Below are 27,770 nucleotides of genomic sequence, written 5' to 3'. Positions count from 1 at the left end.
GGCGAGCTTGGTGCAAACAGACCAAACAACCTGCTCATACAGGCACCTTCGCTTTGGCACCAAACATATGAAGTCTCTCTCTGATGGAACACTTGATTGAGAAAACTTGTAATTGTGTCTGGTATCAGTTTATGCGGTATCTCAATGTCCCATGCTCATCCAGAGCAACGCCGTACAAAACCATCGATCCACTCCTGGTCTCAAAAGATGTACACGATTTCAATGCTTCAAACATGCTGAGAAAGCCATGATTGGGCTCCGAACGTGGCAATGTCCCTCGAGTCGGTCGCCTACCAAATCGTGGCATCCCTGTCAAACCGAACCAACTCCTTGCCAGAGTCCTCCACGTCTTTCTTCGCCTTCATTCTCATGTAGAAGATGGGACAATCTCTGCTACTGCAGATGACCTCGTTGTGGACACTGCCCTGACATCTTTGACACTGCGTCCAAAGGCGAGCAAATCGTACTTCAAGTTCGCTGACTTTGGACAGAGTCTTTTGGTACAACTCTCCAAATCTTGGTCTGCAGTTTTCGCAAACTGCACCATCTTTCTCCATGACATTCGTCATCGGTTTCTTGCAACCCATGCACGTGGCGGTCTTCTTCGCAAACCTCATCAGACCGCCCATTGTCGGAGCAGCAACGCTAATGGTGCGAGTGTGTTCTCCAGTCAGCAGCTGGGCAGCCTTCTTCTCACCGAGAATAGGCTCGAAAATACGACCTAGTGGCTTGGACAGTTGGTTGTCGAGGTAGTATTTGGTATCGATGGGAAGGTTGTTCTCCAGAACGTAGATGGGATCCTCAGACTTCTCGTAGTTCTTGGAATCCGCGGCACCCTTGACAATCACATACGCGACACGGTCACCTAATGCTGGTGCAGATCCAGCATCGCGCTTTCTCATGCGTTCGGCGAGCTCAACGTGAGCTTGCTTGGCGGCGTAATCAGACTTCGAAAGGGCCTTTGTAATGACCAGGTTCGACATATCGATCTTGTTTTGGAGAAGGTCTGAGATGGTCTCCTTCACAAATCTAGCATCTTGTCAGCTCATGCCCCGATTCAAAAATGGTTCACGACTTACTCTTGAGCACCATTGACGTCTCTGTCGATCAGAAGCATACGCAGCGAAGTCTCAATGACGGTCTGCACCAAGCGGCAATTGTCACGGCGGACCGTCTCGATTCCTTTCGTGTCCATCTTGTCCCATTTGTCCGGTCGGCTGTAGTACAGACCGGCATACCTTTTCTTGTTGATGAGCAGATACGGAAAGTAGACCTTCTCAAATTCCAGCTTGATTGGCTTCACAAACTTTGACGAGACGTGGTCGGCTGCTTCTTGTCCGAGTTCCATGACCTTCGGGAGGTCAGAAGGACCAAATTTGATCATGACCGAATCCGTATCGCCGTAGATGACTTGAGAGTCGTGCGAGTAGCCGTTGGCTATTGTGTAGTGTTTCTCGACTTCATCCTTAGTCTTCTCAATCATCTGACGACCATAACTAGTGGTACTACTGGCGATGGCCAAACAAGGCAGCTTTCCGTTGGTAGCTCCCGTCAGACCGTATACGGAGTTGGCACTGACTTTCAAAGCCAGTTGGCGACCGTTAAGAATGGCCTTTTTGAATGCATCCGTCTCGACGGCAAGCTCCTTTTTGGCGCGTTTTCTAGCGCCCAAAAGTTCTTCCAGAATTTGTGACAACAAGCCTTTACGTACTTTTGCAGTGCAGAACATGTCGCCATTTGGTGTGACGATGTAGTCTTCGTCTTTCTTCAATTTCAACTTCTCGACAGCGGTCTTGTTCAACAGCGTGGTGTAACACAGGTTATGGGCTTGCATGATGCTGGGATAAAGAGACGCAAAGTCCAAAGTAGCTATTGGCACGTCGTAGTACCCACGTGTCGGTTCGATGACTGTGGCTCCTTCGTATTGCTCATCCGTGCTGTTCACGGACAGATTCGGGATGACGAGGTCTTGCTCCAAGGCTTTCCGGAAAAGTTGACTCAGGAATTTCACCTGCTGTCCTCTGGCAAGAAGGTAGTTGAAAGGCACACCCGTGACTCTGGCCATTTCTGTGTAGTTCACCAAGCACATGAGTTTGTCCATCAAGCGTAGTGGAAGGTACGCATCCTTCAAGCAGTATACAGCTAGACGTCGCCTCGAGTTTTCATCTCCGTTGAACAACTCGGTGATCATGGTGTGGTGGACATCTTCCTTTTGTTCCTTGAGAAAATGGGCGCAGACAGAGTTGAGCGTGTAACTCCGCAACTGGTAATCTCGCTGCACGAGCTGAAGCAAGTCCAGTTGCAGACGTCCGTTGGTGTTGGTGGCCTTGGTGTCGCGATTACCCATCTGCTTGCTAGAAAAATTTGTCTCCTTGGCTTGGGACATGACGTTCCTTAATCGGGACCAGTATGGGAATCCACCCAATTTCAAATGTTTCGCTCTGTCAAGCAGGTATGGAAAATCGAAATTGGCAATGTTGTAGCCGATGATGACATCAGGGTCGACCTTTTGGAGGAAGACCTTCCACTCCATAAGCATCTTTTCCTCTTTTTCGTACGAAAGGACTTGAGCGTTTGTAATCAAAGCGCAAGAGTCTACGCAGAACACATTTCGAACAAAAGGTTGCTCTTCTCCGTATCGAGTAACGACGTTTGCGATTTGAATGACGGGGTCCATATTGGCCTCGGGAAAAACGCCTTTGCGACCAGCGCACTCAATGTCGAAAGAGAGGACGCGGAGAGGTGCCATTTTCGCCCATTGACCTTCAGCTGGATGAGCTATCAAGTCTCTGTAATTCGCAAATGTTTCGATTTGACAAGTGGATTGTCTGCTGTTGGGCGGGATCATCTGGTATCTTCCTGCCTTGACAGATACCCATGACATTCCGGGTAGCTATCGCTGTCAGAATGGCGGAATAGACACTGGAGTGGATCATACCTTGCAGTCGACCATGAACCTGAGAACATACTGGATGCTGTCAAAGGTCAAAATGTCGCCTTCTGCACCCTTCCACAGACCCTTGTAGTTGGCACTCCCGCTTTGGATCGTCGTGCGCACTCGATTTATGAACTTTGGGTCGGCAACGGTGATTTTCAGATACGGGCTCTTTTGATTGCCCTGGAAGCCATATATGTTCTCCTTTTGCTCGATTTCCACGGAGTGTATCGCAGGTTGGTGCTGAGCTATTTGGGTCTCAAGGTAGGCCTTGAATGGTCGGCAATCGCTGGGCTGAAAAGAGATGGGAGCGGCGACATAGAGGTAGTGCTTGAAGTCGGTGACATGGAGAAGAACGGAATGGCCAGCCTGCACCAAGTTAGCCAAGTCGACAGCCCAGTGGAGAAAGCATTACCTCCGTCACTCCAAACAGCTTCACGGTAGTATTCCCTCCGTGGAGTGTTCCCTCCTCGGCGTCAATTTGCTGAAAGCACAACTCTTGCGACTTGGGATCAAAGCCATCGAGGCTGGGACGTTCCCATTGTTGGTCCTTCTCCGAGTTGGCATGCTTGAGGTCACAGATATTTTGGGACAGCTGCTCCAACTGCTTCTCGAACTGACTCTTGGGTTGAGTCGAAGAAGGGACGGGGGCACTTTTGGTAGGAGCTCCGGCAAAGATTCCATTGAGCTTGCGCTTCTTGGCTGACTGCGGAGAGTCGGCAATGTTGCGACGGGTGTTGGTCGTCTCAGCAAGGACGCGTTTGGTCGGCGGGGCCATGGTGGCGGCGGGCATGTCGTTTGGTTCGACTGTGGCAGTCCAAACTACATTGAATGGCTTGGGTGTTGATGAAGTCTAGGCCAGGGCGTGTGTGAAAGGGAAGGCGCGCCTCAGAGCGCGAACGCGACCGCGACCGCGACCGCGAGTCGGAACCAACGCGTTGCAGACAGAGGCGCGCGAGTCAAGCGACTCGCTCATGTAAGCACATATCTTGGGACGATGAGTCGCTAGCCTGGTACGTACCGTACCTACCTTACCTCGCGCCAACGACCTTACGGGACTGCCGAAATGCAACCACAGATCGTCACCATCAGCCGATAGCATGTCTCCATACCGATGTCTACTGAGAATTGCTTAGCAACCGCTACACTGACCTTATGATGGAGCCTTTCTTGCAGTAGCTTCCTTGTGAACTGCCTAATACGGTGTGGTCTCCCGCCGTCGCTCAAGCTTTCTTTTCAACTATCAGACTCTTGGGTCAGGATCGAGGCATTCGAGAATCTTTATTGATCGCACTTTCCCATGAACCCTGTCCATGGAAGAGTATAAATATCGACCCAAGCCGGCTCATGTCTTTTGGCTTCTTTTTCATTAATTGCTTTTTGAAAGGGGGTTATTCATAATGTATAACTCTGTTGTCTTTTCCTACATAGTTTTAGACCCGCTCGGCGAGGCCAGGAGCCTGCGTTAGGTACGCTACCGTTCCTGCACCCCAGCGTCCTTTAACCACAGAGGCTGGTGTTCACCATGATATTAGTCTGACTTGACATCAGATATCCTCGCCAAGACCACACGACTCTTTCTTGCGCTAGAGAACCAGCTCCCAAGTGCAACTCATTGAAATCAGCTTCGCCATGGACCACAGCATGAAGAGCTCTCTGCTGTTGGAGAAGGCTGTGCCCCACCAGCGGACTCGTATCTTCGAGTCGCTCCGCGACCTTGCATATGACAAGATCTACCGAATTGAAGTCACCTACGGCCTTTACGTCATGGAATTTTGGGAGAAATCGGTCGTCTACGCATTCATCGTAATCGCCATTGCCTTTGCTATGTGGCAAGCGATGATACCACTCTCCGTCGCGTCATATCGGGCACTCTCTCGGCAGCTCATCCTGGAGCCAAAGGGCTTCTACTCGTCGATCGAATCTTCTCCACTGGCTTACTCGACTGTTCTGATAAGCAGCGTCGTCGGCAATTTCAACGGTTCAACGACAGCGCGGCTCTGGTAAAGTCCATCATCGCATGGTCTTCCGAACTGGTCAGACCACGGTGCTGTGCACCCTTCCGCGCTGTTGAACCATTAATGCGCGGGCAGTCGGTCGGCTCTCAGGCCTGCCTGCACTGATACAGCCACCGGTTTCTATTTCATCCTGACGGGCATTTTCTTCTTAACGGCTGAATACCCTTTTCGCGATCGTCCCAATCAAGACTCACGGTGCCCGGCTTTTTTGTTTCCTTGGATCACTTTACCTGCTTTTCACGATAGAACGAGACGCCGAAAGTGTTCTTGCATTCAACGCTTATTGACGAGAATTCTTTGCACGACTGTATCTTAATAATCGACCGGTCTCGATGCGATGATCATTGTTCATGGCATTTCTTGCTCTTTTCTTTCATTTTGTTCTCCTGGCTGTTTGGATTCTGATGCCATGGCAGCGATGGTGTCATATTATGTCAATGCGACTATGGCTGGCAGCTAACCTTGCACAGCCTTACCATCCCCGCAAAATGACGGGTATACCCGAACGATCAACCTTCACTGGATCCACACCCTTCAGCTGAGATGTTCGTCTCCAAGACTGGGCCGCAGTCGGTGTCGAACAATTCGATAACTCCTGGCACTGCAGTCGTACCAAGGGAGGTTTCATTCACGTTTGCGGAAGAAGCCAAGGAGCTGTCATTCCCTACCACAGCCGGCGCCTAGGAAGCTGCCATCCGCCCCCGCGTATGGACTTAGGATTGTCCTTACTATTGACACCCAAGTATGCGTCACTTCGTTTTGATGAATCGTGAGTTTGGGAGGCGTTTCGACCAACTACTTTCCTTAATGGCTTGTTTTCTTGGTTAGGGACCAAGTTCATGGAACCAGACCTGCCGAACTATCGTCTCGTACTTGAGCACATTCCTGGCTTGCAAATTCTCCACCTACGCGGATTGCTACTTCAGCTGCGGTAAATCTACTATTCCTCGAAGGTGCTTACAGCTTTGCTTCGTTTTGACTGCAATCTCGGACAATGCGGCTCGGAAATAAGACATGCTCGGTGTAAGCATCCCGGACACTCTGCTACGAAACCATTGCGCGTGGTATGCCAGCAGCGCTGAACCTCTCCAAGCTTTTTGCAATCTACGCCGGCATGCTTCCAAGGGCATATGCAGTCCTGATCATTTTCCTCGACGTGTCTTGAGCAACACAAATCGTTGACGATACAAGTCTCCAGCCCTACCCGTCCAAATCACGGCGACGACCGACCGAGAAAAATAAGCTTTCTGCGGCCCAGAGTGCCGAGCCCCCGGCTCAGCAAGACGACCAAGCTCTTTGAGACGATGTGATTGGTTCATCGCTTTGGCAGCAGAGGATTCCTGGCCCCCAAGATCTCTGCCTGAAATACACCTTGACCCCCAAAAGCGACTCGCATCATACAATTGTGGGTGAATGTTGCGGAATATCGACTGACCAGATTTTCCTATGAATTTGAGAAGCGACTAGCGGAAGGATAAGTTATCCATCGGCCAAAAGTACAATCATCACTCTCCAAAGGAATTCAACATACTGATACAAATGATCCCTTCCTCCTCAGCTGAGCTGTTCTACATCAAATGCAGGAATCTAACTACTTTTGAAATGGTGGTTGCTTTGTGTGGAGCAGTCATGTCCCACAATATTCTCAGTCAAGGACAGCCATTTGCAGATCCCCAGCTCTCCTAGGCAGGACCCTCCGGACGCCGGTTCTGATCTTTGACGCGAACGCACGAGAAACGGAGTTTTGCAAGATGACGACGCCTCCCAAAGACTCCTCAACTAGCGAACAACACGCAGTAGAATTATTGTGAACCATCAACTTGCGGCACTTACAGAGTTTGAAAAGGGGATGGCGCACTTTTGCGCTTACTTGAGAGCGACAAATTCGCCTGATCAGCGTCAAAAGCGGCCGATGCGATGCCTATTTTGATCGACGCTCACGCTGGGGCTGTTGTTACACTATCACCATGAGGCCAAAGCATTCGGCCCCAAACGAGGTTCGGCGGTGCAGTCAGATTTCCCGGACAGCTTTTGGCTGGCGCAAATCTTCTTAAGCCCCTGGTGTTGACGTCGCTGTGTTCCTGTCACCCAGCGCAGCTACGAAAAACACACGGACGTGCGCCTGTGACCGCAACACCATCTTCATCGACTTGGCCCCTGCCGAAGGAATTGAGCCTCGACTTACCCCGAAAAATGGGCCGTCTTTCCTTGCTCTTCTTCGGCCTGTCGACGATCGCAGGCAGAGCCTACGCTCAGATGGATGGCGCGACTCCGTCGTCAGAAACATTTCTGAGGAGAGGATACCATTCCTGTATGTTCAACTTCAATGCAAGCCCCATGATTCAGTACTGAGTAACCAAAGCGACGGTGGGAGGCGGCTACGTTTGGATCGACGGCGGCAACTTTGCATACACCAAAGGTGGCGACGTCGAGCTGGAATACTCAAATACTCTCCTTGCGCTTGATCTGTCTGAAGACTGGACCAACGACACGGTGCGCTTTATATCAAATTCGAAAACGCTACCTTCGGGGTCCAATCCATCGACTGCTCCGTCTCTGCTCTACGGCAACGGCATCTGGTATGACGACGACACCGACACCCTTTACACGGGATTTTCTGGCTACCGGTCAACTTTCAACACATCTGAGAACAATGGCTGGCCCATGGAATTGACGGCTTTCAAAACCGATGGCACTGGTAAAGGGACATGGAGCACGGCTCTCAATACATCGAGCAATGCCTTTGACGGCATGATTCGGCCTATGCATCCTGCCGTCGCTGCTGGAAACGGCAAAGGATACGCTCTCGGCGGGACCACGCCCATCAACGGGGAAGAGCAAATGGCCGAAGGCATGCTCTCGTACGACTTTACCACTGGACTTTTCAGGAATAATTCACTTCAGATCCACCGCGGCTATACGAATCTCGCAAACATGGTCTGGGTGCCACAATTCGGAACAGAGGGTTGTTTCGTGCTACTTGGGGGCGTTTGGGGACCGGCTGGCGAATCTAAGCAATTCTACTCGTGGGAGGAAATCTACGTCATGGACGCCGCAACGGAGGTTTTCTATGCGCAGAATGCCACGGGCGACTATCCGAGTGGGCGTGAGGAGTTTTGCACAGCCGTGGTGGCTTCCAGAAACGAGACGGTAGAGATGTAAGTCTTTGCGGGCCCCCATCAACATTATCAAAAAAAATGATTCAGATACTCATAATCCCCACAGCTTTGTCTACGGCGGTTGGGGCGACACTTTGGGCCCTGCAGCCACGCCATACGACGAAATTTATATTCTGACGCTGCCGGCATTCGAGTGGATCAAGCACGACTACACTCCCGAAGCGGCGCGTCTAGCACACAGCTGCGAAGCGGTCGGCGGCAGCCAGATCTTGCTCATCGGCGGCCTCGCCGGCAGCGCCGTCGACGCAACGTACACGGGACAGTTTGGAGTGCGAGACACGAACGACCAAGGGCTCGGAATCTTCAACATGACGTCGTTGGAGTGGGAGGACAAGTACACGGCCAACCCGCCAGCTTACCGACAAGCCGACGTCGTGACCGAGGCCTACGCAAGCGGGTATGTAAGAAACGAAAGGCCTGCATCAAGGCGAGTGAGTGGTGTATCGATGCTGACAATTGTTGTTGCCTGTGTAGTGGCGCCAACGACACCATATCCTGTAGTAACGATAACATCAAATCCATCTTCTCGAACAAAAACTTCACCATCACATCCAGCGGCAGCGGCAGCAGCGGCAGCAGCAACGGCGCCTCCTCCTCCTCGTCGCTCTCCGGCGGCGCCATCGCCGGCGTCGTCGTCGGCTGCGTCGTCGGCGTCGCCATCGTTGCCGGCCTCCTCGCCTTCTGCTGTCTCCGCCGCCGCCGACGCCAATCCGCCGCCGGAGCTGCCGCCGCGGCGCAACAGCAGCAGCAAGAACAAGCTCATCATCAGAACGTGCAAGAGGCGCACAGCAGCGAGATCATGGAGCTGCAGGGCGCTCATGATCGCCCGCTTGAGCTCGACGCCTCGGCTAAGCCGCCGTACTTGTATTCGCCGCTGGCAGAGCTGCCGGGCGGCGAGTTTCCCTCTGCGCCGCCGCCGCCGCCGCCGCAGCAGCAGCAACAAGTGAAGCGGTAGCAGAGGGAGGGGAGGGTGTGAGAGGAGGTGGGTGCGTCTTTGTATGTAATGACGGATAGAGGTTTTGTAATTTCTAAGGTCAGATGTGTCAGCTATCTGACTTTAAATCGGCACCCATGAAAGACGGGGGTTTTTCTTTTTTTTCTCCCTGGAGTCTGTTGACGTTGGTTGAATCATGGCCATTCGTTTGATCACTGACTTGTTGTATATATCATACTCACGAGAGACGGTCAATTTGGGGCGGATAGGCTCCCGTGCCAAAAGCTGGCTTGGGTGTGTGGGGATTTGATCACTTCTTGTATTTTCCGGGGCAGAACGATTGAGAGAATTGTCTTGATTTCGATTCTCATTTCTGAAGCAAGATGTTGACTGACGAAAGGACAGCGGTCAGCGTAGAAAGCACCACGGCGGAAATGATTTTGGAATAATTTGGAGAAGGTGATTTGAATTACAATGGCTATTCCAGCTAACTACCTGAGCAGAAACGGTACGTACTAAATGAAGGGAGAAGGGGAGAGAGTTCCATAGACAGCTCACCACGCATAGAGCCTTTCCATTATCATGGATGCCAAACCAGCTAGCTTGCTTGCCTTGGCTCATCCCAAATACTAGACTCATCGCATCGTCGACTCGTACGTCATTTTTCACTTTCTCAGAATGCTCACTATATCTTGACTTCAGCGGGAATGCTGATGCTCAAGACATCAACACCCTTCTCAATATCGGCCTTTCTCGGCATTTTGCCCCTGCGCATCAGCTCGGCGCACTGCGCCATGACGGGATCGCGACCCATACTCGCCATGGCGACGACCGTCTGGCCCTTGGTGTAGTAGGCAACAAACGATGCCTTGTCGGGCTCGCCGACGACCACCACGTCGTCATACCCGTTGACCGTGTTGCCCGCGTACCGCAGCTGCATGCCTAGCGCCGACCAGAAGATGGGGATGAAGGCCTTGGGCTTGGAGGCGCCCTTGGTGCGGATGCTTGCTGCGACGCTGCGTCCTGCGTTTTGCGCGACGTTCCAGTGCTCGATGCGCACCGGAGTGCCCTCGCCGCCTGGCCCGTGATACGGGTACGTCGCAATGTCGCCAATTGCGTAGACGCCGGAGAGCGAGGGGACGGCAAACGACTCGTCGGTTTGAATAGAGCCGTCCTTGAGCAGCGAGAGGGCCTTGTTGTCGCGGAGGAAGGCCGTGGCAGGGGCGACGCCGACACCCTCGATGACCAGGTCGGCTGGCAGTTCGGTGCCGTCTTTCAGATGCACAGCGCCGACCTTGGAGGCGTCGGAGCTGCTGGCCGAGGCTTTGGCCACTGAAGCTTCCATGTGGAATTTGACACCGTTCTTCTCGAGCAGTCCGCGGAAGATGCTGCCCACCTTGGTGCCCATGACGCGCTCCATGGGCTCCTTTTCCATGCCAACGACTGTCACGTCATTCTTCTTTTGAGCCAAGCAGTTGGCGACTTCCATGCCAATGAAAGAGCTGCCAATGATGACAATCTTCTTTCCATTCTCGCTGACAGCGTCGAGAATCTGCTGCGCGTGCGACACTTCGCGGAGAACAAAGACGTTCTTGAGGTCGCCCTTGAGGCCATCCAGAGGCAGCCATCGCGGCGACCCTCCAGTTGCAAGCACGAGCTTGGTGTAGTCGTACGCCTTGCCCGCCTTTGTCGAAACCTTCTTTGCGTCAAAGTCTACGGCCGTGGCTTCGTCTTGGACAATTTCGATGGACGCATCCTTGTAAAAGCTCTCCTGCCTCCACGCGATCTTGGACACGTCTGCGAGCAGCGCCTTGGACAGCTTTGTCCGGTCAAGCGGCCTGTAGCCCTCGCTGGAAATGACGGTAATGTGGCCGTCGTATCCACCAGCTCTCAGACCTTCAATGGCGCCGACGGTACCCGCACCACTATCAATTAATATTCGTCAGCATGCAAGAGCCATGTCTGAGCGTCCAAGATACTAACCCGCCAATTACGAGCACCTTCTCGCTGCTCGTAGCCTTGCAGCTCAAGCTCAGCACCCTCCGATTGGCCTTGATCGTCTGCTCGTCTCCCTTGATGTAGACGCCATCACTTTTTTGGATAATCTCAAACTTGGCCAGAGGGTCTAGAGCTGGAGCGTCTTCGACATCACCGGTTGCGACGCTGAAGCAGGCTGTATTTCCGTCAGTCGACCGTCATCTCCCAAATGGTGTAAGACTGGCTAGCGAGTGCCGTACCTCCGTGCCATGGGCAGGTCAACCTTCCCTCGCCCGTGACAACGCCCTTGATCAACGGTGCACCGTAGTGGGTGCAATTGGGGCTTGTGGCGTGCAGCTCGTCCTTGAGCTTGACGAGCAGGACCTTGGCGTTCTCGATGCCCTCAACCTCAGCCTCTTGCTTCTCGCCGTTCTTGAGATCGACCGAAGTGAGGCCCTTGAGCTTGTATTCCTGGAGGGCAGCCATTCTGAAAGCGGACGAGGAGAAAGTAGCGTGGATAGGCGGTTTGCAAGCAGATATGGGGAGAGCTGAAGGTCTCAGAAGCGGGCGCGGGAGTGAAGTGATGGCCAAGGACAAGCGTAGGGTTGCTGCGGACATGGACACGTCAACAGCAGCGGCGGGGAGCCAAGTGGTTGGGCGAGGTCAGGTCAGATAGCGTATGACGGGAGACAACATGACGGACCGGGAAGAGCGGGGAGAGCGAGTGTGCGCAATACGGTACCTAGGTCCATGATGAGTGCTCCCAGGGCGGCATGGCGCGTTGGCCAATCAGAGCCACTGTGATGACCTGATTCCGGCTGCGCGAGACACGACGTCAGTCTTGCGACATCCCGTCCCTGCTATCGATAAAGCTGTCGACATCCATGGATCCATTTTATTTCCCGACGACATGAATAAGCTTTTCTGTGTTGTGATCGTGTCACAGATTTGTCCTTTTTTTCCCCTCACTTTTCTCGCTTTCTCAGCGTTCGATTCCCATGTCCGTGTCTCATCACGCGTAATCTAGACATTTCCATCCAAAACACCAAGACGCTCGCGGCCAAGAAATCACCATGTCTCTGCCGGAAGATGCTCCGTAGAACACACCTCATTCAAAGGCTCCCCATGTCCATCCATCGTCTCGGCAATGTCGTGTCTTTACGCTCTTTCTTCCCGGTCGAGAACGCATCGTCCAACACAGGCCGACGACGCTCACGGCCAGGAAGCCCCCATGTCTCTACTAATGGCCTCTGGCGCATCGACTTCATTCCAGACTGAACTTAAAGCCCACGGAGCCACGACCGGCCACGGATAGAAGCACCAAATCTCAGCAAGCAGAGCCGCTCCCACTGCTTGACGCCACTCACGAATCTCACCATGGAACTACCATTGTCGTCGAACCCAAAAGACTGTTCGTCTTTTCCCTCTTCTCCCTACCACCCGCCCCCATCGTCGTCTCAAGCGCGCACGCCCACAAAAGAAGCGACCAGCAACCAAAACGAACCCGCAGCTGAAGCCGCAGCCCCGGCATCGCTAGGCGCAGCCGGTGCCAACGACGACGCAGCGCTGCCCTCGACCCACGAAGACATCCTGCCCTCCAACCTGCCCGAGCCCAAAGACGATCACGCATGCGACCATCTATGGGGGCTCCAGCTCCCGCAAGGCATGCTGCTGAGCTCGACAGGCGGCACCGCCGTCGACGTGTCGAAACTGCCCGGCCTCGCCGTCATCTTCTGCTACCCACGCACGGGCAAACCCAAGGACCCGATCCCCGCCGAGTGGGACGCCATCCCCGGCGCGCGCGGCTGCACGCCGCAGGCCTGCAGCTTCAACCGCACCCGCAGCTCGCTCGGCGACCTAGGCATCGCGCACATCTTCGGCCTGTCGACCCAGGACTCCGAGTACCAGCGCTCCTGCAAGGAGCGTCTGCAGCTGCGCTTCGACTTGCTCAGCGACGCTGGCTACGAGTTTTGCGAGAAGCTGCGTCTGCCCATGTTTGAGTGGCGTGATATGCGCCTTGTTAAGCGCATTACGCTGCTAGTGCAGCAGGGAAGGATTATTTGGGTTGATTATCCCGTTTTTCCTGCTGATCAGAGCGCTGAGAAGGTTGTTGGCTTTTTGAAGAATCAGCCCGTCAACTCGGGCAAGGGCGTCGGCTGTGGCAATGAGGAGTGATGCCGATGAGTGGTTGCTCGTCGTCGAACCGTCGTCCGTCTCTTTTGTTGTTTGTTGATGCTGTATGCTGCACGCACGCAGATACCACTCAGTCAGTGGCAGTCGTTGGTTTGCAGAGGGGCATATAGAATCGGTCACGAAAAAGAAAAAACACTTGCTCTCCTTACGCATTGTCCCATCAAAGGTGACCATGGCACGCTTAAGACAGCGGCTGAAGAAAGGCAAGAAAGGCTATAGTTGAACATCTATGCTACACCAACCGCACGCCATCAATTCCTCGGACCAACCTCCAAAGGAAAGACTTTCCGCTTCAATCATTCTCGCTTCAAATCCCAACTTCATTCGCATGCCTCGCTCTCTTTTCTTCTCCACAGCTCGCACCAAGAGACCAACAGGCCTACCCCATACCCTCGATCCACGCCCGTCCCACCTCCTCGGCAATGCCCTTCCTCATAAAGGTACACAAGTCGTTGCCCGTGACACCCTTGCGCACACCCTTACGCCAATCCCAGCCCCTCTTCCCAGGAGCATCGGCTCCAGCGACCAGGACACCGCTGCCCTCGGTGCTCGGGAGCAACGAGCCACTTCCGCCAAGGAGACTGTAGGAGCTACCGGTGAGGTTGCTGATGCTCTTCTTGAGAGCACGGGGCGGGCTGGCGTTGAGCTGGGCCGCGCCGCCTTGGACTTGGCTCTGGCCCTGGGACATGGCAGCTTGGAGGTGCTCCTCGCACTGCGTGTAGACCAGCGATGGTGATGTTTGGAGGTCCTCTACGGCGCCGAGGAGCGTTGTCAGGTCGTCGAGGGAGAGTAGCCTCGAAGGGCGGTGGTTGATGAAAGGGAGCACTTCGCCGAAGAGGGTGAGGAGACCGTCGACTTGGACCGCAGAGTCGACGTCGGGGTCATAAAGACCGCCGCGGATTGAGTCGGAGGCGCTCGAAATGACGGCAATGAGAGCTTCGGCCGCGAGGCGCTTCCTGTGAAGAGGCCGAAGAGAGGACCCTTCTTCGTCGCGCAAATCGTAAAAGCGACGGAGGGTGGCGTAGCCGCTGAGGTATTTCGAAAGCAGCTGAGCAGCTTCAAGATCGGAGCGGGACAGCTGTGAGAGGGTTTGTTTGGGGTTCGTAATGAGCGCTCTCAGACGGTCGTCCAAGTCGGCTTGTCGGGGGTAGGCGCTCGAGTGGATGAGGCAAAGCGAAATGAGCAGGTCGAGGACGTCGCGAATCTTTTTGGAGTTGTGGGCGCGAGCGTAGTAGAACAGTGCGGCGCCGTAGTTGTAAGAGTTTTCGGCAAGAGCCGTTGCATATCTCTTCTCAGTGTTAGCAATGTACTCACTTGATGTGAATGGAGAACTGACCTCTGCAATCATGTTGGCATGATCAATGAGCCCAAGGCTCGTGCAAACGCTGAGAATCTTGTCCACTCTGTCGGATGAACTCAATGGCAGTCGATCCAGCAGTTCGCTGATTTTGTCCTTTGCGGCCTCGGCATGATCCAAGCGACCCAAAACTTGAATGGCCAACTCCCAGCCCTCTGAACTTTCGATGCCAGTTTTGTTGAAAAGCAAGTCTGCGTATTGCTGAAGAATCTCGTCCTTGTTCGGCCCTTGCTTATCGCCGACCCCAAAACTAAGGACCATTAAATCGCTCTGATTGAAGTTCTTCAAGAGATTCCTTGATGCAGGAGTGTCTCCAAGCCAGCCACCAGCACTTGCGACTTCTACAATCGCTGCAGTCAATGTAAGCGACCAGCCTCGGGTGAGACTCAAGAGGCCCTCCATGTTTTCTTCCATAACACAGGCCAAAGCAATCTCGATGGGATTGTTGCTGTCGATTGATAGGCCAGGATCGTCTTCGGCCATGACCCGTGCCAACGACAGCTCCAATCTTTTTTGATATGCCTTAGCCGGAGTAATGTCGACGGTTCTCGTCTGCTGGGGCCGCCTTAACGACCGGCGGCTGGCAGCCAGGCTCCCTTGAGGCACCTCGTCCTCCTCCTCGCCATCCCACCAGGCAGTGAGAAAGACAACAGCTTCGAGCCAGTCAAATGAAGCACCGATGATCTCCTCAGGATTGCCCAGGAGGAGATTGTACAGGAGCTGGAGGTTCTCGTAAATGGTATAAGGGACACGACTCTCGGCCCGGCGGCTTGCCGTGCTGAAGCTGAATCTTCCATCGTCTCTGGGGTTGTACATTGCACCCTCACCCTCAGCATATTGTCCCAGGTCGTTCAGCGTGCTGTCAACCGTCATCCGGTACATTGACCATTCCCTGCCCTTGATATCCCAGTCGTCGCTATGGTGGGCTGGGCAAGCTTCCAGGAGTTCAATGGCTTGGAGGACCGCATCTTCCACAATAGTCAACTCGGAACCGCGGTAACCTGGACTGTTGAATCCGTCCTCTACAGCAGTCTCGGCGACACTGAAATTTCCCTTTTGCAGGAAAGTGATGGCATCGTTGAAGTTGCCACGCATAACGGATGAAAAAATGTTATCCCAGTAGTTGGACTGGGCAGAGTAGTCACCCCCAAGCTTGAGCAGGCTCTCAAAATCGGCGGCGCTGGGATCATGGCGGGTTTGAAGCCAGTCCAAGAGGACCTTGGGAATAGTTTTGTGACCACGGAGTTTGGGTTTCGAAAATTGGGAGGCGCTGAATGCAGAGATTTGACCACGGCGGGACAGAGATAGATTGTTTTTGCCAGATTCGGATGGTGGAGGGTGGTGGATGGGAAGCAAAAGGCTCGTCACAAAGTCTGCCTTGACGAGAGACGACTCATTGTCGGCGGGACCAATGACGTCAGGGAGGGGAGTGTGAGGATGATTCCAGATGTTGCAGAGGTCTCTGCAAGCGATGGAGAGAGCTTCCTCTGAAGCATCCGACTCACCGAGCCTATTCAGGATGCGCTCCGTCTCCAGGATCAGGTCATCGGGTTCTTGCAATGTCGAGATGGCCCGAGCGCTGGTGGCTAAACCTTTTGCTATGCGGCCAATGTCGTAAGTTTTGGGAGGAGCTCCGAGCTGGGTGAAGGCGGGTGGGCGAGGCTCATGCATTGTGGATGCCCGGGACCGGGTTGTGGGCGAGGCTCGCACAGATCCGTTGGTGTTGAATTTTGTTGGTGACGCGGGCCGGCTCGACTTGCGAGATGGAGCCTTGCCGGCAAACGGATCTTCGTCCATGGCAGCGTCTTCATCTTCTTCCATGACAGCATCCTCGTATTCCTCCCTCACCATCATTCCATAATTATTGTAGTGGCTCCTAGGCGGGTCATCTTCGTCCATTTGGTCATAATCAAAGCCGTATCCTCTGTTGACCGGTGGGTCCATGTCGTCGGCTCTGCGCACCGGCTCGTCGTCAAAGGGCCCGTAGTTGTAGTGTCCGTCGTCGGTCTGATCGTCGTCGAATGGGTGTCTTGGTGGGCTGCTGCTAGGAGCAGAGTAGAAGCTACGCGCTGACTGCGAACGCGTCGGAATGTGGCTTCGGCCTCTGCCGCGGCCTGTGGGATGTGAAGAAAGAGTGCGACCTTTTTGAGATGGGCTGGGGCTAGGCCTGCCAAATGGATATTGTGGGGAAGGTGTGTTGCGCGCCGGGGTGCGGCGGTTGTAGGAGGTGCCGAAGATGGAGGACCTCGAGGTCGGCGGCGGACCGGTCGGGGTGGTGGAGCGCGAGGTTCTGTTGGTGCCCGGAGGTCTGCCAGCTGGTGTGGTGGAGGCCATGCTGGATCGACGCGTCGCGTAAGGCGTGGATGGCAGTATTTCCTTGCGCAGGTTGTTTTCGCGATTATTGTCGCGGTGGCCGTACATGCGCGACAGGGCCGAGGGCGGTTCGTATTTGATGCGGACAGGTGATGGACGACGGCGATGGCGATGGTTTAGACAATTGCAGCGTCGCTTAGGGTCATTGTCGGGAGCGTCGCAGTCCTCCTCATGGCAGATTGAGCCTGTCGAGTCTTGGGATTGGCCCGACCTGTGATGGTGGTGGTGGTGGTGTTGTTGTTGGTCATGGTGCAGGTCGGGCGGGTCCTCGTTCAGGCTGTGGACATGGAAGTGAGTCGACTCCATTTGGCAGACGTGGCGTGTCTCTGCTGTCGTCGGCGTTGCGACATTAGTATTGAGGCTCCACGACCAGGACCAGGACGGCCGCCGATCTCACGTGCACGCGTTGCCATTTCCAGACGATGTCTAGCTGCAGTTGCTCGTCCGGGCCGTGACTCGCTGCTCTCGACGGCCTCTTTTACGGCGACAACCAACTGCAGGAACCATCTCCATCACGGATCCGACAGAGTGCCTGGCTCTCGTCCCATTCTGAATGCTTGGCTGCCAGCAAATGATGGCTTCCTTGCTTCGCCTGCTTAACCGAACACACGCCTCCTCGGATCCATACTGTCCGCATCGTGCTATGCGGGGGCGGACCACCCGTCACCAGTTGGCCAACCGCCTCCTCTTCTATGCCTTTCAAGCTTCATCCCGTCCAATCAGATTCACACCCGGCAGAGTCACCATCTGATAAGAAGGCCAGCCTTTCCTTCAACTCTACCGAATCATCTGCGAATACGTCAATTCACCCACCAGACTTTCAAAATGCCTCTTGTTTCTGGGAACTGGACTCGTCTTCTCCAAGTCGATGCTCTTCGCCGCTCGTCGCAAGCACTAGTCGCCTTGAGCGACAAAGTCGCCGTCTTTGGAGGAGAGATTCGACCTAGGCAGCCCGTCGACAACCACGTACACTTGGTTCCTATTGGGACTGCTGGCATGGCTGCTAACCCTTGAACTAATGACTCGGCTTCTTTCTAACGCGCTGTAGGCGAGGGCTCCATTCGGAGTGTCAAGTCCGAGGGCACGTCGCCTTCTCCCCGCGTCGGTACCGCAGCAATCTCTTTGAAAGATGAATTGTTTCTCTTCTCTGGTCGCGGTGGTGAAGCAATGGCCCCAATTGAAGAGCGCGGTGCATTGTGGGCTTTCGATGCTTCGTCGACCAAGTGGTCTCTCATTACGCCGGCCAACTCGGAGGCGCCGTTTCCCCCGGCGCGCAGCTACCATGCCTTGGGTTCCGATGGACATGGTACCATCTTTCTCCACGCAGGCTGCCCAGAGGCCGGACGGCTATCCGACTTGTGGTCGTTTACATTGTCTACAAGGTCGTGGAAGAAGCTGGCCGATGCTCCTGCCCCACCGCGCGGAGGAACTTCCATTGCCTTTCTCAATGGAAAGTTGTACAGAATGAATGGCTTCGATGGGAAGACCGAACAAGGCGGGTCTATGGACGTGTACGACCCCCAGACGGACGCCTGGTCTTCGATCAAATTCACTCCTGATGGCTTTCATGGTCCTGAGCCGCGTAGCGTTGCTGCGCTGCTGGCAGTTTACGTTGCACAAAAGCCATCATTGCTTACCATTTTTGGAGAGAGAGACCCCAGTTCCCTGGGTCACATGGGTGCTGGGAAGATGCTCGACGACGCGTGGCTGTTTGACCTGGGTTCAGAGAAGTGGTCAAAGGTACAGAATTCGGGAGCGGACAAGAATGTCCCGGGGTCGTGCAACCCCCAGGCGCGAGGCTGGTTTTCTGCGACAGTGCAGAATGCGGAACGGCCCTCGACAGTTTTCATCCACGGCGGTCTAGGCGAGGACAATGAGCGGCTTGGCGACCTTTGGCAGTTGGATTTTGCTCCCTGAGTCAGCATGGTTGGATTAAGGTTTTGCTCGGGGTAGCGCTATCCAGTTCATGCTTTCCAATAGGCAGGTGTGTCGCTTTGATTGGATGGTTTCGCCAGCTACCACGCAGTCCGCGGCCACTGCCAAGGACCAAGGCAAGGCTCTCCCCGGACCTCACCCACGGTTGCTTGCGGAAATCACCAAGGTGACACTACTCAGAAGTTGCCAAAGCCCCTGACGAGTTGGCGCACTGATTTCAGTCTTTAAAGGCAAACATTCTCACTTACCTTAAATTTGGATTATACAACGTGACGATACTATCAAGATGTCTTCACTACGCTCCATATTCTCGCTTGGCATCTTCATCAATACAGCACTGTCGACATTTCACTATCCACAAGAAATCCATCCCGGCCATGGAGGACCAACACCATTGCGATCTTTGGAGCCACCATTTCCAAACCCAGACCTCGATCAGCCGTCACACTCACTCGCACCTCCTCAAAAAGACTCCGACCGACAACGGCCTTTGAACGACAGGCCGCCGCGCAAAGCCACCGCAGTGATATACCCAGCCGACTCGCCCGCGCTCTCATCACCGGAACACGAAAACGAAAGCCATAGCAGCAGCCTGCTCTCCCTTTGCCAAGATTCTCCACTCTCCACCATCATCTTCGGCACCATTACCTCCTTTAGCCAGTCCAACGGCTTTCCCGTAGCCGATTTGAGCGCCGCCGGCTGCACGCGCACGCGGTCTTCCCACGATACATTGGCGCCGGGCCTGGCGGCGTGTCCAGACCTTGGTGATGAAGTGCGTCGGTGTCAGGAGTTGGGGAAAAAAGTCGTCCTGAGAATTGGCAAGGGCGGAGGCGGAGACGTGAGTAGCAAGGGTGTGGTGGAAGGGCCGACTGATGCCAGCACGTCCTCCCTCTCCACAGAGGCGAAGAACGAGTTGAACAACGGGTCGGGGGAATATCAAGAGTCAGGGTTTGCACTGCGGTTCAAAGACGCTCCGGGCGCTAGGCGCGCTGCCCTTATGCTGTGGAAGTTGTTTGGACAAGGGGATACACACGGTCCGGTTGGTGCGGATAGCATGCAGCCGCTTGGCGACGGAGTTTCTGTCGATGGGTTCGATTTAGGTATGTTTGCTGTCGCCTGCTCGTCAGGCAAACTGTCTCATCGCGTCTTTGAGAGCGGATGCTCCCACACTCACGGCCCCGGAAGCTTGGATCTGAGAGCTGGAGAACACCATCTCCTTCGCTCCTCTTACTCTTTTCGTCCATGTTCTCAACCCTGCACGTTCCGTCCATCTGACAAAACACTCCACTAACCAGAAACTTCTGACAGTACCATATCATCGCGACAGCAACATCAGCCCGTCGGAGGCGTACTTATTCGCAACCTTCGCATCAACTCTACACGACCTGGCTCACCGGCGCAAGAACAGCAAGCCGTGCCACATCTCCACGACGCTGGAGTGCCTACCCGCAGCTTTTTTCTTTTCCCCGTATGAAATTGAAGAGCTCCGAGAAGCTATCGACGTTATTTACGCGCCTATCACGCAAACGCTGACCGCTGATGAGAGCGGAGAAGATCAACTTGAGGAGGGGTGTGCCGCTAGGTACTGGCGCGTTGTTGAGAAGGATGAAGCAAGCAAGTTGTGGTCGGCGGCGAGTGGGCCGCAAACGAGCGAAGGAGAGGAGAGAGATGAGTTGAAGATTTGACGGCCGAGACTAATGGAATGCATGGCTCGGCATGGCACAGCGCGGCATCCTAGCCTTCCTCTGTGGTTGCGCTCGTCTTGGTGTTTGCGGGTCTTGGAGGATCTTTGTTTTGTTTGGCGTTCTAGGTGATGGGAGGAATGATGGGATTGTGTAATTTTGAAGTTGACTGGCAGAGGTACAACTGTGAATAGGTATGAAGCTCTACTGTGAGTGCCGCTTCCACGATTCCTCGCTCATCATTCATAGCCTCGGCTGATTCAATTCCTCCGCAGGTATTGCTTGTTTTCTGTGGATACCAACTGCGATGCGGCGGTGTTCCTCACTCGCATTAGGGCAGAATGCTGCCCACGTCCCACAACCAGATGACGAGAGCTTACTTGAAGTTGAACGAAGAACTGCTTACTCCGCCGCATCTTGACCGGCACTGATAACAGGCATACCAATAACAGAGAAATTGACAGCAAAGGTTCTCAGTTTGTCAGCCAACGGTCGTGAGCAGAATCATGCGCAGTGGGACTGGAGCGATTTCGTGCACGCGCCGACGGTTTTATCACCACTGTCCGGATGAATAAGTAATCCACCTTCCATGAAGATGACGGTGTCCCATTCCAGCAGGGGGGGGGCGCCCCAAGCCCAGGCACCAAGGTGAGTCTCATGGCTTACATGCCGCTCGACCAAAATGACCGCATGGAATACAAGGAACAACAATGACTGCAGAAGACAGATCCCTCGCAATAACAACTCAAATTTCCTCACCTTCTAGCAGCAATGGCGTCTATCGAGCAAACTTTCGAGCAGGCGTGCGCTTCTGGAGATATTCCTGGCGCGGTCCTCTTGGCCACCAATGCTGATGGTATGAAGCAGCCCTTCTCCTTGCTCCAAAGCCAGCATTGACAGAAGAATTACTGATCTTGCGCAGGAAGCTTCCGCTACGAAAAGGCCATCGGCAAGCGCTCTGTGCGCGAGGGCGCGGACCAAAGCCCCCTGCAGATAGATTCAGTCATGTGGATTGCGTCCTGTACCAAGCTGCTCGGAACCATTGCGGCGCTGCAGTGCGTGGACAGGGACCAGCTGTCGCTAGACGCCCCGGTCTACGATGTGCTACCTGAAATCAAGGATCAAGATATCATCACAGGCTTGGAGGCTGGGAAGCCTAAGTTCAAGAAGCATTCGAAGCCTTTGACTTTGCGGTGAGCAAGCTCGCCAAAACCCACCAGAATTTGGCATTAAAATTTACTGACGATAGACAGACACCTTCTCACACACTCATCTGGCCTCAGCTATGATATATTCAACCCTCTACTCCAGGAGTGGCGAAAGTCGCGCGGTGAACAGCCCATGCCAGGCTCCACCATCGTAGAGCGCATGAATCTTCCACTTCTCTTTGAACCGGGCACCAAGTGGGAATACAGCTGCGGGATCGACTGGGCAGGAAAAATGGTCTCGCGCGTCACCAACACATCGCTAGACGCCTACATGCAAGAGCACATTTTCGCACCGCTCGGAATCAAAGACACGACATTCAGACTGGACGAGCGACCAGACATGCAGGCACGCATGGCCGACATGACGGAGCGCGACGAGCAGACGGGCGAGCTGCACGGCGGCTCCCTGCCCTCGCTGACCGAGAACAACGAGGACATCTTCGCCGGCCAGGGCGTCTACACGGCGTGGCCCGAATACCTCAAGGTGCTGCAGAGCCTGCTGGCCAACGACGGCAAGCTGCTGCGGCCGGCGACCGTCGACGCCATGTTCGAGCCGCAGCTGTCGGCGGCGTCTCAGGCGTCGCTGAACGCCTTCGTCGACAGTGATGAGCTCACCAACATGGCCAATGGCCATCTTCCCCGCTTCTCGAAACGCGATTGGGGCTTTGGCGGCCTGATCAAGCTGGAGGAACAGTACAACTGGCATAGATCCAATGTGTTGACTTGGGGCGGCATGCCGAACCAGAGGTGGTGGATTGATCGTGAGGCTGGCGTCTGCGGCATCTGCGCCCCGATGCTGCTGCCGTTTGGCGACGCAAAGGCCCTGAAATTGGCCAAGTATTTCGAGATTGAAATAACCAAGCTGGTCAAGGCGGAGGCGTAGAGGCTTGGTGGAATCTTGAATTCACCCTTACTTGTGCACCGCAGCATTTAGACCCTGCAGATGATCTTCAACAAACAAAACGTTGGACCACGTCTCTCTCAATCCCAAATGCAGTTCTCTCCTGGCTGCATCCAATCTACCCGATCTTCCGGTGCGTGAGGTAGGCGACCTGGTATGGATCAGTTTGACCAGAAGCTTGATGTTGGATTTGGGCCACAATGAAGACGACCTTAACGTTTTAGGCAAAATGCAGAACGCGTCTGGGTGCAAACGAATGTTCACTGCATCTCCAGACGTTCGAAGTCGGGCCACGACGAGGCTTACCGATTGAGGCCATGCGCCTGCGGAGCATCTCCAGGGGACGGCGGGCCAAGTGGTGTCCTGGGTCCATATAAGTAAGGTAAGGCCGAGCAAGGAAGGACTGAATAGAGAGTCTCGCGCGCGAATGGATTCAGTACACATGTCTCTTGCTCCACCATTGCTCCACTATCACCATCGCTCCAGACGTTCGAGGTCGGACTGGGGCGACGACGATTACCCTTTTCGGCCTTTTAGTAGTAGGCACCGTGCACCGGCACATCTGCAACTCCTGCTCACAAACACACTTCTCAGCATCCTCAACTCATATCCCGCTATCCAATTCCAGACAGAGAGCAAAACAACACCAAAAACATAAGCAATTGCCGTCGGTAAAAGGGCTGAATGCAAGCCCAACACCGCTGAAGTCGACCGTCGTGATATCTCTCCGACTGAGCACGTTGAACAGGCTGTAGGCGCACTCAGTCCGCCGAAGACGGAAACGCTTTTGTTCCTCCTCGCGTTCCAACCCCTGAAACATCTACACAGTCGACATCACGAACCTAACATTCCGCCCGCCCGCCCACGATACTCCTTCCTGGGCCGGGCAGCTGATCTTGCTTCGATTTCTCTCGCAAAGTCGACTCCGCTCCGCCGTCCAAAAAGTCCACCATCCTCAACTCCTCCGCCAACACTTTCTCCTCTCTACTCCACTCCACCAACCAACCACAGCAGCGCCTCATCAATTTCCTGTCCTCTCCTCTCCACTCCGCTCCACCCACGCCCACTTCTACGCCCGTGCACAAACTCACTCCCTCCCTCGCAACACTCGGACATACGGAGCGACGGACCTTCGGCCCCGCTCGGTCTCAGCTGAGAAAGAGCACACAACCACCAATTCCGCCCCTCTGAACCAGAAAAAACAGATCATTGATTGGATGCTTCCTCCCTCTGTGCCTTCCTCCTCCTCCTCCTCCTCCTCCTCCTCCTCCTCCTCCTCCTCTTCTTCTCACCTGGTCCCGCTCCTCTCCGCTCCTCTCCACGGTCCACGCGGTCAGGCACAGACACAGACACGGTTAATGCGGCAAACGCCGTATCCGCCGTGCGTGGGCAGGCAAATCACTTCTTCACTTGAAAGCCTTCGCGCCCGCCTGCCCGCCTGCCCTTTCTTGTAACGCACGTAAAACGTACCGCGCACCCTGCCCCATTTTGCTCACTCGCTTGCTCGCTGCCCCCGTCATGGCGTCCCGTCCGGCCCGTCGTCTGATTGAGATCTGCCCGAGACACGCCGAGCGCGCGGACGGAGGTGAGCTTAAATGGACGACGGATGGACGGGCGAGAGTGCCTGGTTGAGTCTAGAGCAGAAATGAAGGGTAGGGCGGTGTGGCTGCAATACCATGAGTCAAGGGGAGAGACGATTGTGTGAAGAATCAGTGGAATACTTTTCGTTCTCCCAGAACGATCGGTTCGTGAGCTTGGTTTATCACGTAAGTCCAGTGAATCATGACATCCTATGTCAATTGAGCAACACACAAGCCACGTATGCATGTTTCTGTGCCAGGAAGAAGAATGAGTAATAGAAAAAGGGTCTATTGAATCTCAAACAACACTCGTAAGCCTACCAGCGAGAAAGCTTGACCAATGTCGCCAGTCCGGAGCTGCTCTGTGCTAGTCTGCTATGATGTTATAGGGGGTCGTCATCACAAAGAAGGAGGGGGCTGATAGGGAAAAAAAGGAAACACGCCTTCCCAACATGCCACCAGATCGCTACCACAGCACCGCCAAGCTGCCACCAAGCATGCCTGCAATGACAACAGCAAATCCACTCATGACAACTTGGAACGACAATCGCGGCGGCAGCTGGCCCACCGCCGGCGCTGCCGCGCTCATTTGCTTTGCAGCTGCCTTGGCGAATTCAAAAGTAGGGAATGCCTGGACAAAGTCTATGGTGACAGTAGGCGATGTCGCCACGGCGTCGATGGCCTCTGCAGTAGTCATGACGCCAGGGATGGATGAATTGGTGATCTCCTCGATGATGGAGTCGGTTGCGTTGAAATTTGCTTTTGCGAGTGCAATGACATTCTGGTTCAAGTCGTAGACAGCGTAGGTCGAGCGTAAGAACGTGTCGCCGAAAATGGCGGCGAGCCCGTCATCGCCCCTGTCACCCATGGGCAGGATACCGAACCTGCAGAATTGCTCGCCATCGTCCAGTGGGATTTTCTTGTCTTCGATGTCTGTAAAGGGCAGGCAGAGGTCTTCGAGAAGGATGGGAATGGTAGGACCGCCGGCGCCGCCGAAGCTGAAGTTGATGGAAGCGCCTTGCGATCCCAGCGCGCAGGGGACGAACCATTCATTTTCCACCAAACCGGCACCGACTCCCTGAAGAACGTCGAGTGCAAGGTCGTCGGGAAGGAAGGTGACGGTGGATCCGCTGTCGAGAAGGGCGGGCAAGGTGAGATTTTGCTTGTTGTACTCGTTTTTGCCCGACTTGTCTGTGACAGTCATTCCCGAAAACGCAACAGTAAAGTCTTTGTAGATTCTGGCCGGCTTCGAGGGCACGATGGGGAGGGCAACGAGTTCTCCGTCGTATTTTGCAATGTCAACGCCCCCAAAAAGAATGTTCCCAAACTGGGCGTCTGACGAGCAGTCGTCAGCATTTTAAGCCTCGTAACACATGCTGCAGCTCGCTTACCATCGTCATTCAGCCACAGACTGTATGCGAGGCTCGAGATGTGTCCCTGTTGCAGCAATTCCGTTGGCACATTGGGATATGCGTTGCTAGGGTTATCAATTGCGATCGCCTCGTTGCTCTTGTATCCAATTCCCATGAGACCGCCATCAATCTCTAGGGTTTCAATGGTCCCAGTAATGTTAGTGGCCAAACCCATGGTCATGTTTTCTATATGGAAGTCGCCCATTTCGAGCGTGTCTGAGAAGAAGACGCCACGGACTTTGGTACCATCCACATATTCCGTCCCGAATGTATCAGTCGTAGGAAATTCCTTGAACGTTGACGAAAGAGCCTTTTCGAAGACACCGTGTTTGCAGCCGGTTCTTACGCATTCGTCGCTGAATCGGTCTGGGAGCCATGTGTCGGAGCTGCCCGTGTCGAGTTGGAGCTGGAACTTTTGGGGAGGTGTGCCAACAGTGACATTGATATTGTATCGAAGGCGGTCATCGTTTCGGAGATCCAATTGAACTGTGCCACGGCCGGCGAGTGACAGTCGCTGGGACACTTGCTTCTTGGTCCTTTCGAAGCTAACACCAACGACCTTCGGTTTCAGCGCGTCAGCCGCGTACGCAACAGTCGCAATGCCGGCCGAAACGGCAAACAAGGTGGCCAAAGAAGGCATGGTTGACGACGGTGAGGAGTATCGGGTAATGCAGTATTGGGAAGAGCACAGCAGAAGGCCTGCAGATGATAATGTCGGCAAAAGGATAGAAAGTCTGCAGACAAGAGTGTCGGGGAAAGGATAACAGAAAGCCTGAAGATGATGGTGTTGGGAAGAGGAGAGCAGAGAGTCTGCGGATGTCCATGAGGGCTTGATCAGCGCTTTGGGCCAAAGCTGGCAAGCGCAGCAGAGGTCGAGGTTGAGCAGTCCAGCAGCAAAGGACTGCAGGTGCCATCACGCCGAAGGTCAATTCTTACTAACCACTTGGAGCTTGACCTTGCGACACTTTCTTGTCGCAAAGCTCAAATTTCGGTAAGCGCGTGGTGAAATTTGTACGGGCGACAAATCCAAAGGCCCCCGACAAAGTTTGGATTGATGTTCGACTTCTTCGTTGAAATGCTCGGTCTGTTCACTTCTTTCGCGGCCCGTTCCGCTTCTACGCCAAGCAAGCTCTCAAATGTGCTTTGTGTTTCCATCCCGTATTGTAATTGTTGACAACTGTGTCCGAGGCGGAGGTCGTTGACTTACGAGTGAGGCAATCGAGAAGCAGCAATCAAGCAGAAAGAGTCTAAGCGCCCGCTGCGCAGGAGCAGACGGGAACATGGTCACCACCCTCTCCCATAGTCACCCAATCACCAGCCCATGCTGCCGCAGAAAGAAGCTGCTGCCAGGTGACCGGAAGACCGTCTCCATGCTGTTGCTCAAACTTGTCCCGCTGATTCCATTGCCCGGCCTCGTTTTCTTAACCTTGCCCAGGAGACTTTTGGCAGTGCCGCTGGAGGGTAGTGTCCATCAGCTACGTGCATGATCCGTAGATGAAAAAGGGTGACCAAGCCTCAGTCTTCGAGTGAGCAGCTCTTGCGCGGCGAGTGCAAGACAGAAACGCTCTTCAAGTCTCAGTGGCGCCGAACGAGAGGCCAAGCCGCCTAACAGCTGTCGCTATGTCCAGTCGCAAGTGGTTGCTGTCATTGTCCAGGTTCTTCGGTAGTGACGAGACCGGACCGAATGCTTGACGATGGTCTGCTTGTGCGTGCGTGCTGCTCGGGCAACATTACTATTTCTCTGGACGACTGGCCGACTGCATCATCACACTACAGTAGATGTCAAAAGAGATGGGCGATCCTTGGAGTTGACTGTAGTGGTGAGCCACAGCTCAGTGGGTGTGAGTGTCGGAGGTGTTGTGCATGAGAGTCGTGATGGTTGTGATCCGCAGCGGGAGATTTGTGTCTGTGAAGATGAATCTGAGGCTGTAGACGGAATTGACGTAGCAGCAAGAATTGGGGCATTTCAGCTCGCATTGCCATGAATGTCGTGATGTGAGACCGTGTGGTGGCGGTTCTCGTCCCGAGGTGTTCCGCAGCTGCACCGGGCTTGGCTAGCGTGCTCGGATGCTCTTGTGGCTCGCCG

At 54.3% G+C, this 27,770-nt stretch overlaps 11 protein-coding genes across 11 annotated transcripts; 7 read left to right on the top strand and 4 right to left on the bottom strand.

Moving 5' to 3' along the window:
- Positions 1-98: 98 nt before the first annotated feature.
- On the bottom strand, positions 99-3,845 carry IWZ02DRAFT_425519 (DNA polymerase delta catalytic subunit). The gene is made up of 4 exons (XM_066765895.1): positions 3,351-3,845; positions 2,939-3,304; positions 1,080-2,893; positions 99-1,029 (listed from the first exon to the last, which is right to left on the bottom strand). The coding sequence occupies exons 1-4, from the start codon at positions 3,726-3,728 to the stop codon at positions 291-293; spliced, it is 3,297 nt and encodes a 1,098-aa protein (XP_066619821.1). The 5' UTR covers positions 3,729-3,845; the 3' UTR covers positions 99-290.
- A 722-nt stretch (positions 3,846-4,567) lies between these two features.
- On the top strand, positions 4,568-4,942 carry IWZ02DRAFT_436065 (uncharacterized protein; the record flags this gene model as incomplete). The annotated part of the gene is made up of 1 exon (XM_066766499.1): positions 4,568-4,942. One exon carries the CDS (start codon positions 4,568-4,570, stop codon positions 4,940-4,942), a length of 375 nt encoding a protein of 124 aa, XP_066619820.1.
- Positions 4,943-6,958: 2,016 nt separating this feature from the next.
- Positions 6,959-9,419, top strand: IWZ02DRAFT_73961 (uncharacterized protein). Its single transcript, XM_066771152.1, has 4 exons — positions 6,959-7,264; positions 7,316-8,111; positions 8,179-8,529; positions 8,607-9,419. The coding sequence occupies exons 1-4, from the start codon at positions 7,147-7,149 to the stop codon at positions 9,085-9,087; spliced, it is 1,746 nt and encodes a 581-aa protein (XP_066619819.1). The 5' UTR covers positions 6,959-7,146; the 3' UTR covers positions 9,088-9,419.
- Positions 9,420-9,751: 332 nt separating this feature from the next.
- On the bottom strand, positions 9,752-11,529 carry IWZ02DRAFT_471568 (uncharacterized protein; the record flags this gene model as incomplete). The annotated part of the gene is made up of 3 exons (XM_066768884.1): positions 9,752-10,991; positions 11,050-11,239; positions 11,304-11,529. 3 exons carry the CDS (start codon positions 11,527-11,529, stop codon positions 9,752-9,754), a joined length of 1,656 nt encoding a protein of 551 aa, XP_066619818.1.
- Positions 11,530-12,420: 891 nt separating this feature from the next.
- On the top strand, positions 12,421-13,381 carry IWZ02DRAFT_477089 (putative thiol-specific antioxidant protein; the record flags this gene model as incomplete). The annotated part of the gene is made up of 2 exons (XM_066769040.1): positions 12,421-12,454; positions 12,629-13,381. 2 exons carry the CDS (start codon positions 12,421-12,423, stop codon positions 13,216-13,218), a joined length of 624 nt encoding a protein of 207 aa, XP_066619817.1. The 3' UTR covers positions 13,219-13,381.
- A 35-nt stretch (positions 13,382-13,416) lies between these two features.
- Positions 13,417-17,315, bottom strand: IWZ02DRAFT_73891 (Nup85 nucleoporin-domain-containing protein). Its single transcript, XM_066771149.1, has 2 exons — positions 14,573-17,315; positions 13,417-14,524 (listed from the first exon to the last, which is right to left on the bottom strand). The coding sequence occupies exons 1-2, from the start codon at positions 17,270-17,272 to the stop codon at positions 13,616-13,618; spliced, it is 3,609 nt and encodes a 1,202-aa protein (XP_066619816.1). The 5' UTR covers positions 17,273-17,315; the 3' UTR covers positions 13,417-13,615.
- A 1-nt stretch (position 17,316) lies between these two features.
- On the top strand, positions 17,317-19,035 carry IWZ02DRAFT_73901 (uncharacterized protein). The gene is made up of 2 exons (XM_066771150.1): positions 17,317-17,960; positions 18,015-19,035. Exons 1-2 carry the CDS (start codon positions 17,792-17,794, stop codon positions 18,881-18,883), a joined length of 1,038 nt encoding a protein of 345 aa, XP_066619815.1. The 5' UTR covers positions 17,317-17,791; the 3' UTR covers positions 18,884-19,035.
- Positions 19,036-20,324, top strand: IWZ02DRAFT_73889 (uncharacterized protein). Its single transcript, XM_066771147.1, has one exon. The coding sequence runs from the start codon at positions 19,188-19,190 to the stop codon at positions 20,190-20,192; it is 1,005 nt and encodes a 334-aa protein (XP_066619814.1). The 5' UTR covers positions 19,036-19,187; the 3' UTR covers positions 20,193-20,324.
- A 1,003-nt stretch (positions 20,325-21,327) lies between these two features.
- On the top strand, positions 21,328-22,765 carry IWZ02DRAFT_460503 (beta-lactamase family protein). The gene is made up of 3 exons (XM_066768159.1): positions 21,328-21,439; positions 21,506-21,776; positions 21,837-22,765. Exons 1-3 carry the CDS (start codon positions 21,355-21,357, stop codon positions 22,672-22,674), a joined length of 1,194 nt encoding a protein of 397 aa, XP_066619813.1. The 5' UTR covers positions 21,328-21,354; the 3' UTR covers positions 22,675-22,765.
- A 1,863-nt stretch (positions 22,766-24,628) lies between these two features.
- IWZ02DRAFT_73867 (aspartic peptidase domain-containing protein) lies at positions 24,629-26,644 on the bottom strand. The gene is made up of 2 exons (XM_066771146.1): positions 25,664-26,644; positions 24,629-25,607 (listed from the first exon to the last, which is right to left on the bottom strand). The coding sequence occupies exons 1-2, from the start codon at positions 26,322-26,324 to the stop codon at positions 24,739-24,741; spliced, it is 1,530 nt and encodes a 509-aa protein (XP_066619812.1). The 5' UTR covers positions 26,325-26,644; the 3' UTR covers positions 24,629-24,738.
- A 630-nt stretch (positions 26,645-27,274) lies between these two features.
- Positions 27,275-27,712, top strand: IWZ02DRAFT_73865 (uncharacterized protein). Its single transcript, XM_066771145.1, has one exon. It carries the CDS (start codon positions 27,379-27,381, stop codon positions 27,667-27,669), a length of 291 nt encoding a protein of 96 aa, XP_066619811.1. The 5' UTR covers positions 27,275-27,378; the 3' UTR covers positions 27,670-27,712.
- The last annotated feature ends 58 nt before the right edge of the window (positions 27,713-27,770 follow it).

The sequence above is a fragment of the Phyllosticta citriasiana genome (assembly GCF_038021145.1).
Source record: "Phyllosticta citriasiana strain CBS 120426 chromosome Unknown IWZ02scaffold_13, whole genome shotgun sequence".
Taxonomy (NCBI): domain Eukaryota; kingdom Fungi; phylum Ascomycota; class Dothideomycetes; order Botryosphaeriales; family Phyllostictaceae; genus Phyllosticta; species Phyllosticta citriasiana.
This window is presented reverse-complemented; position numbering and strand designations above follow the sequence as displayed.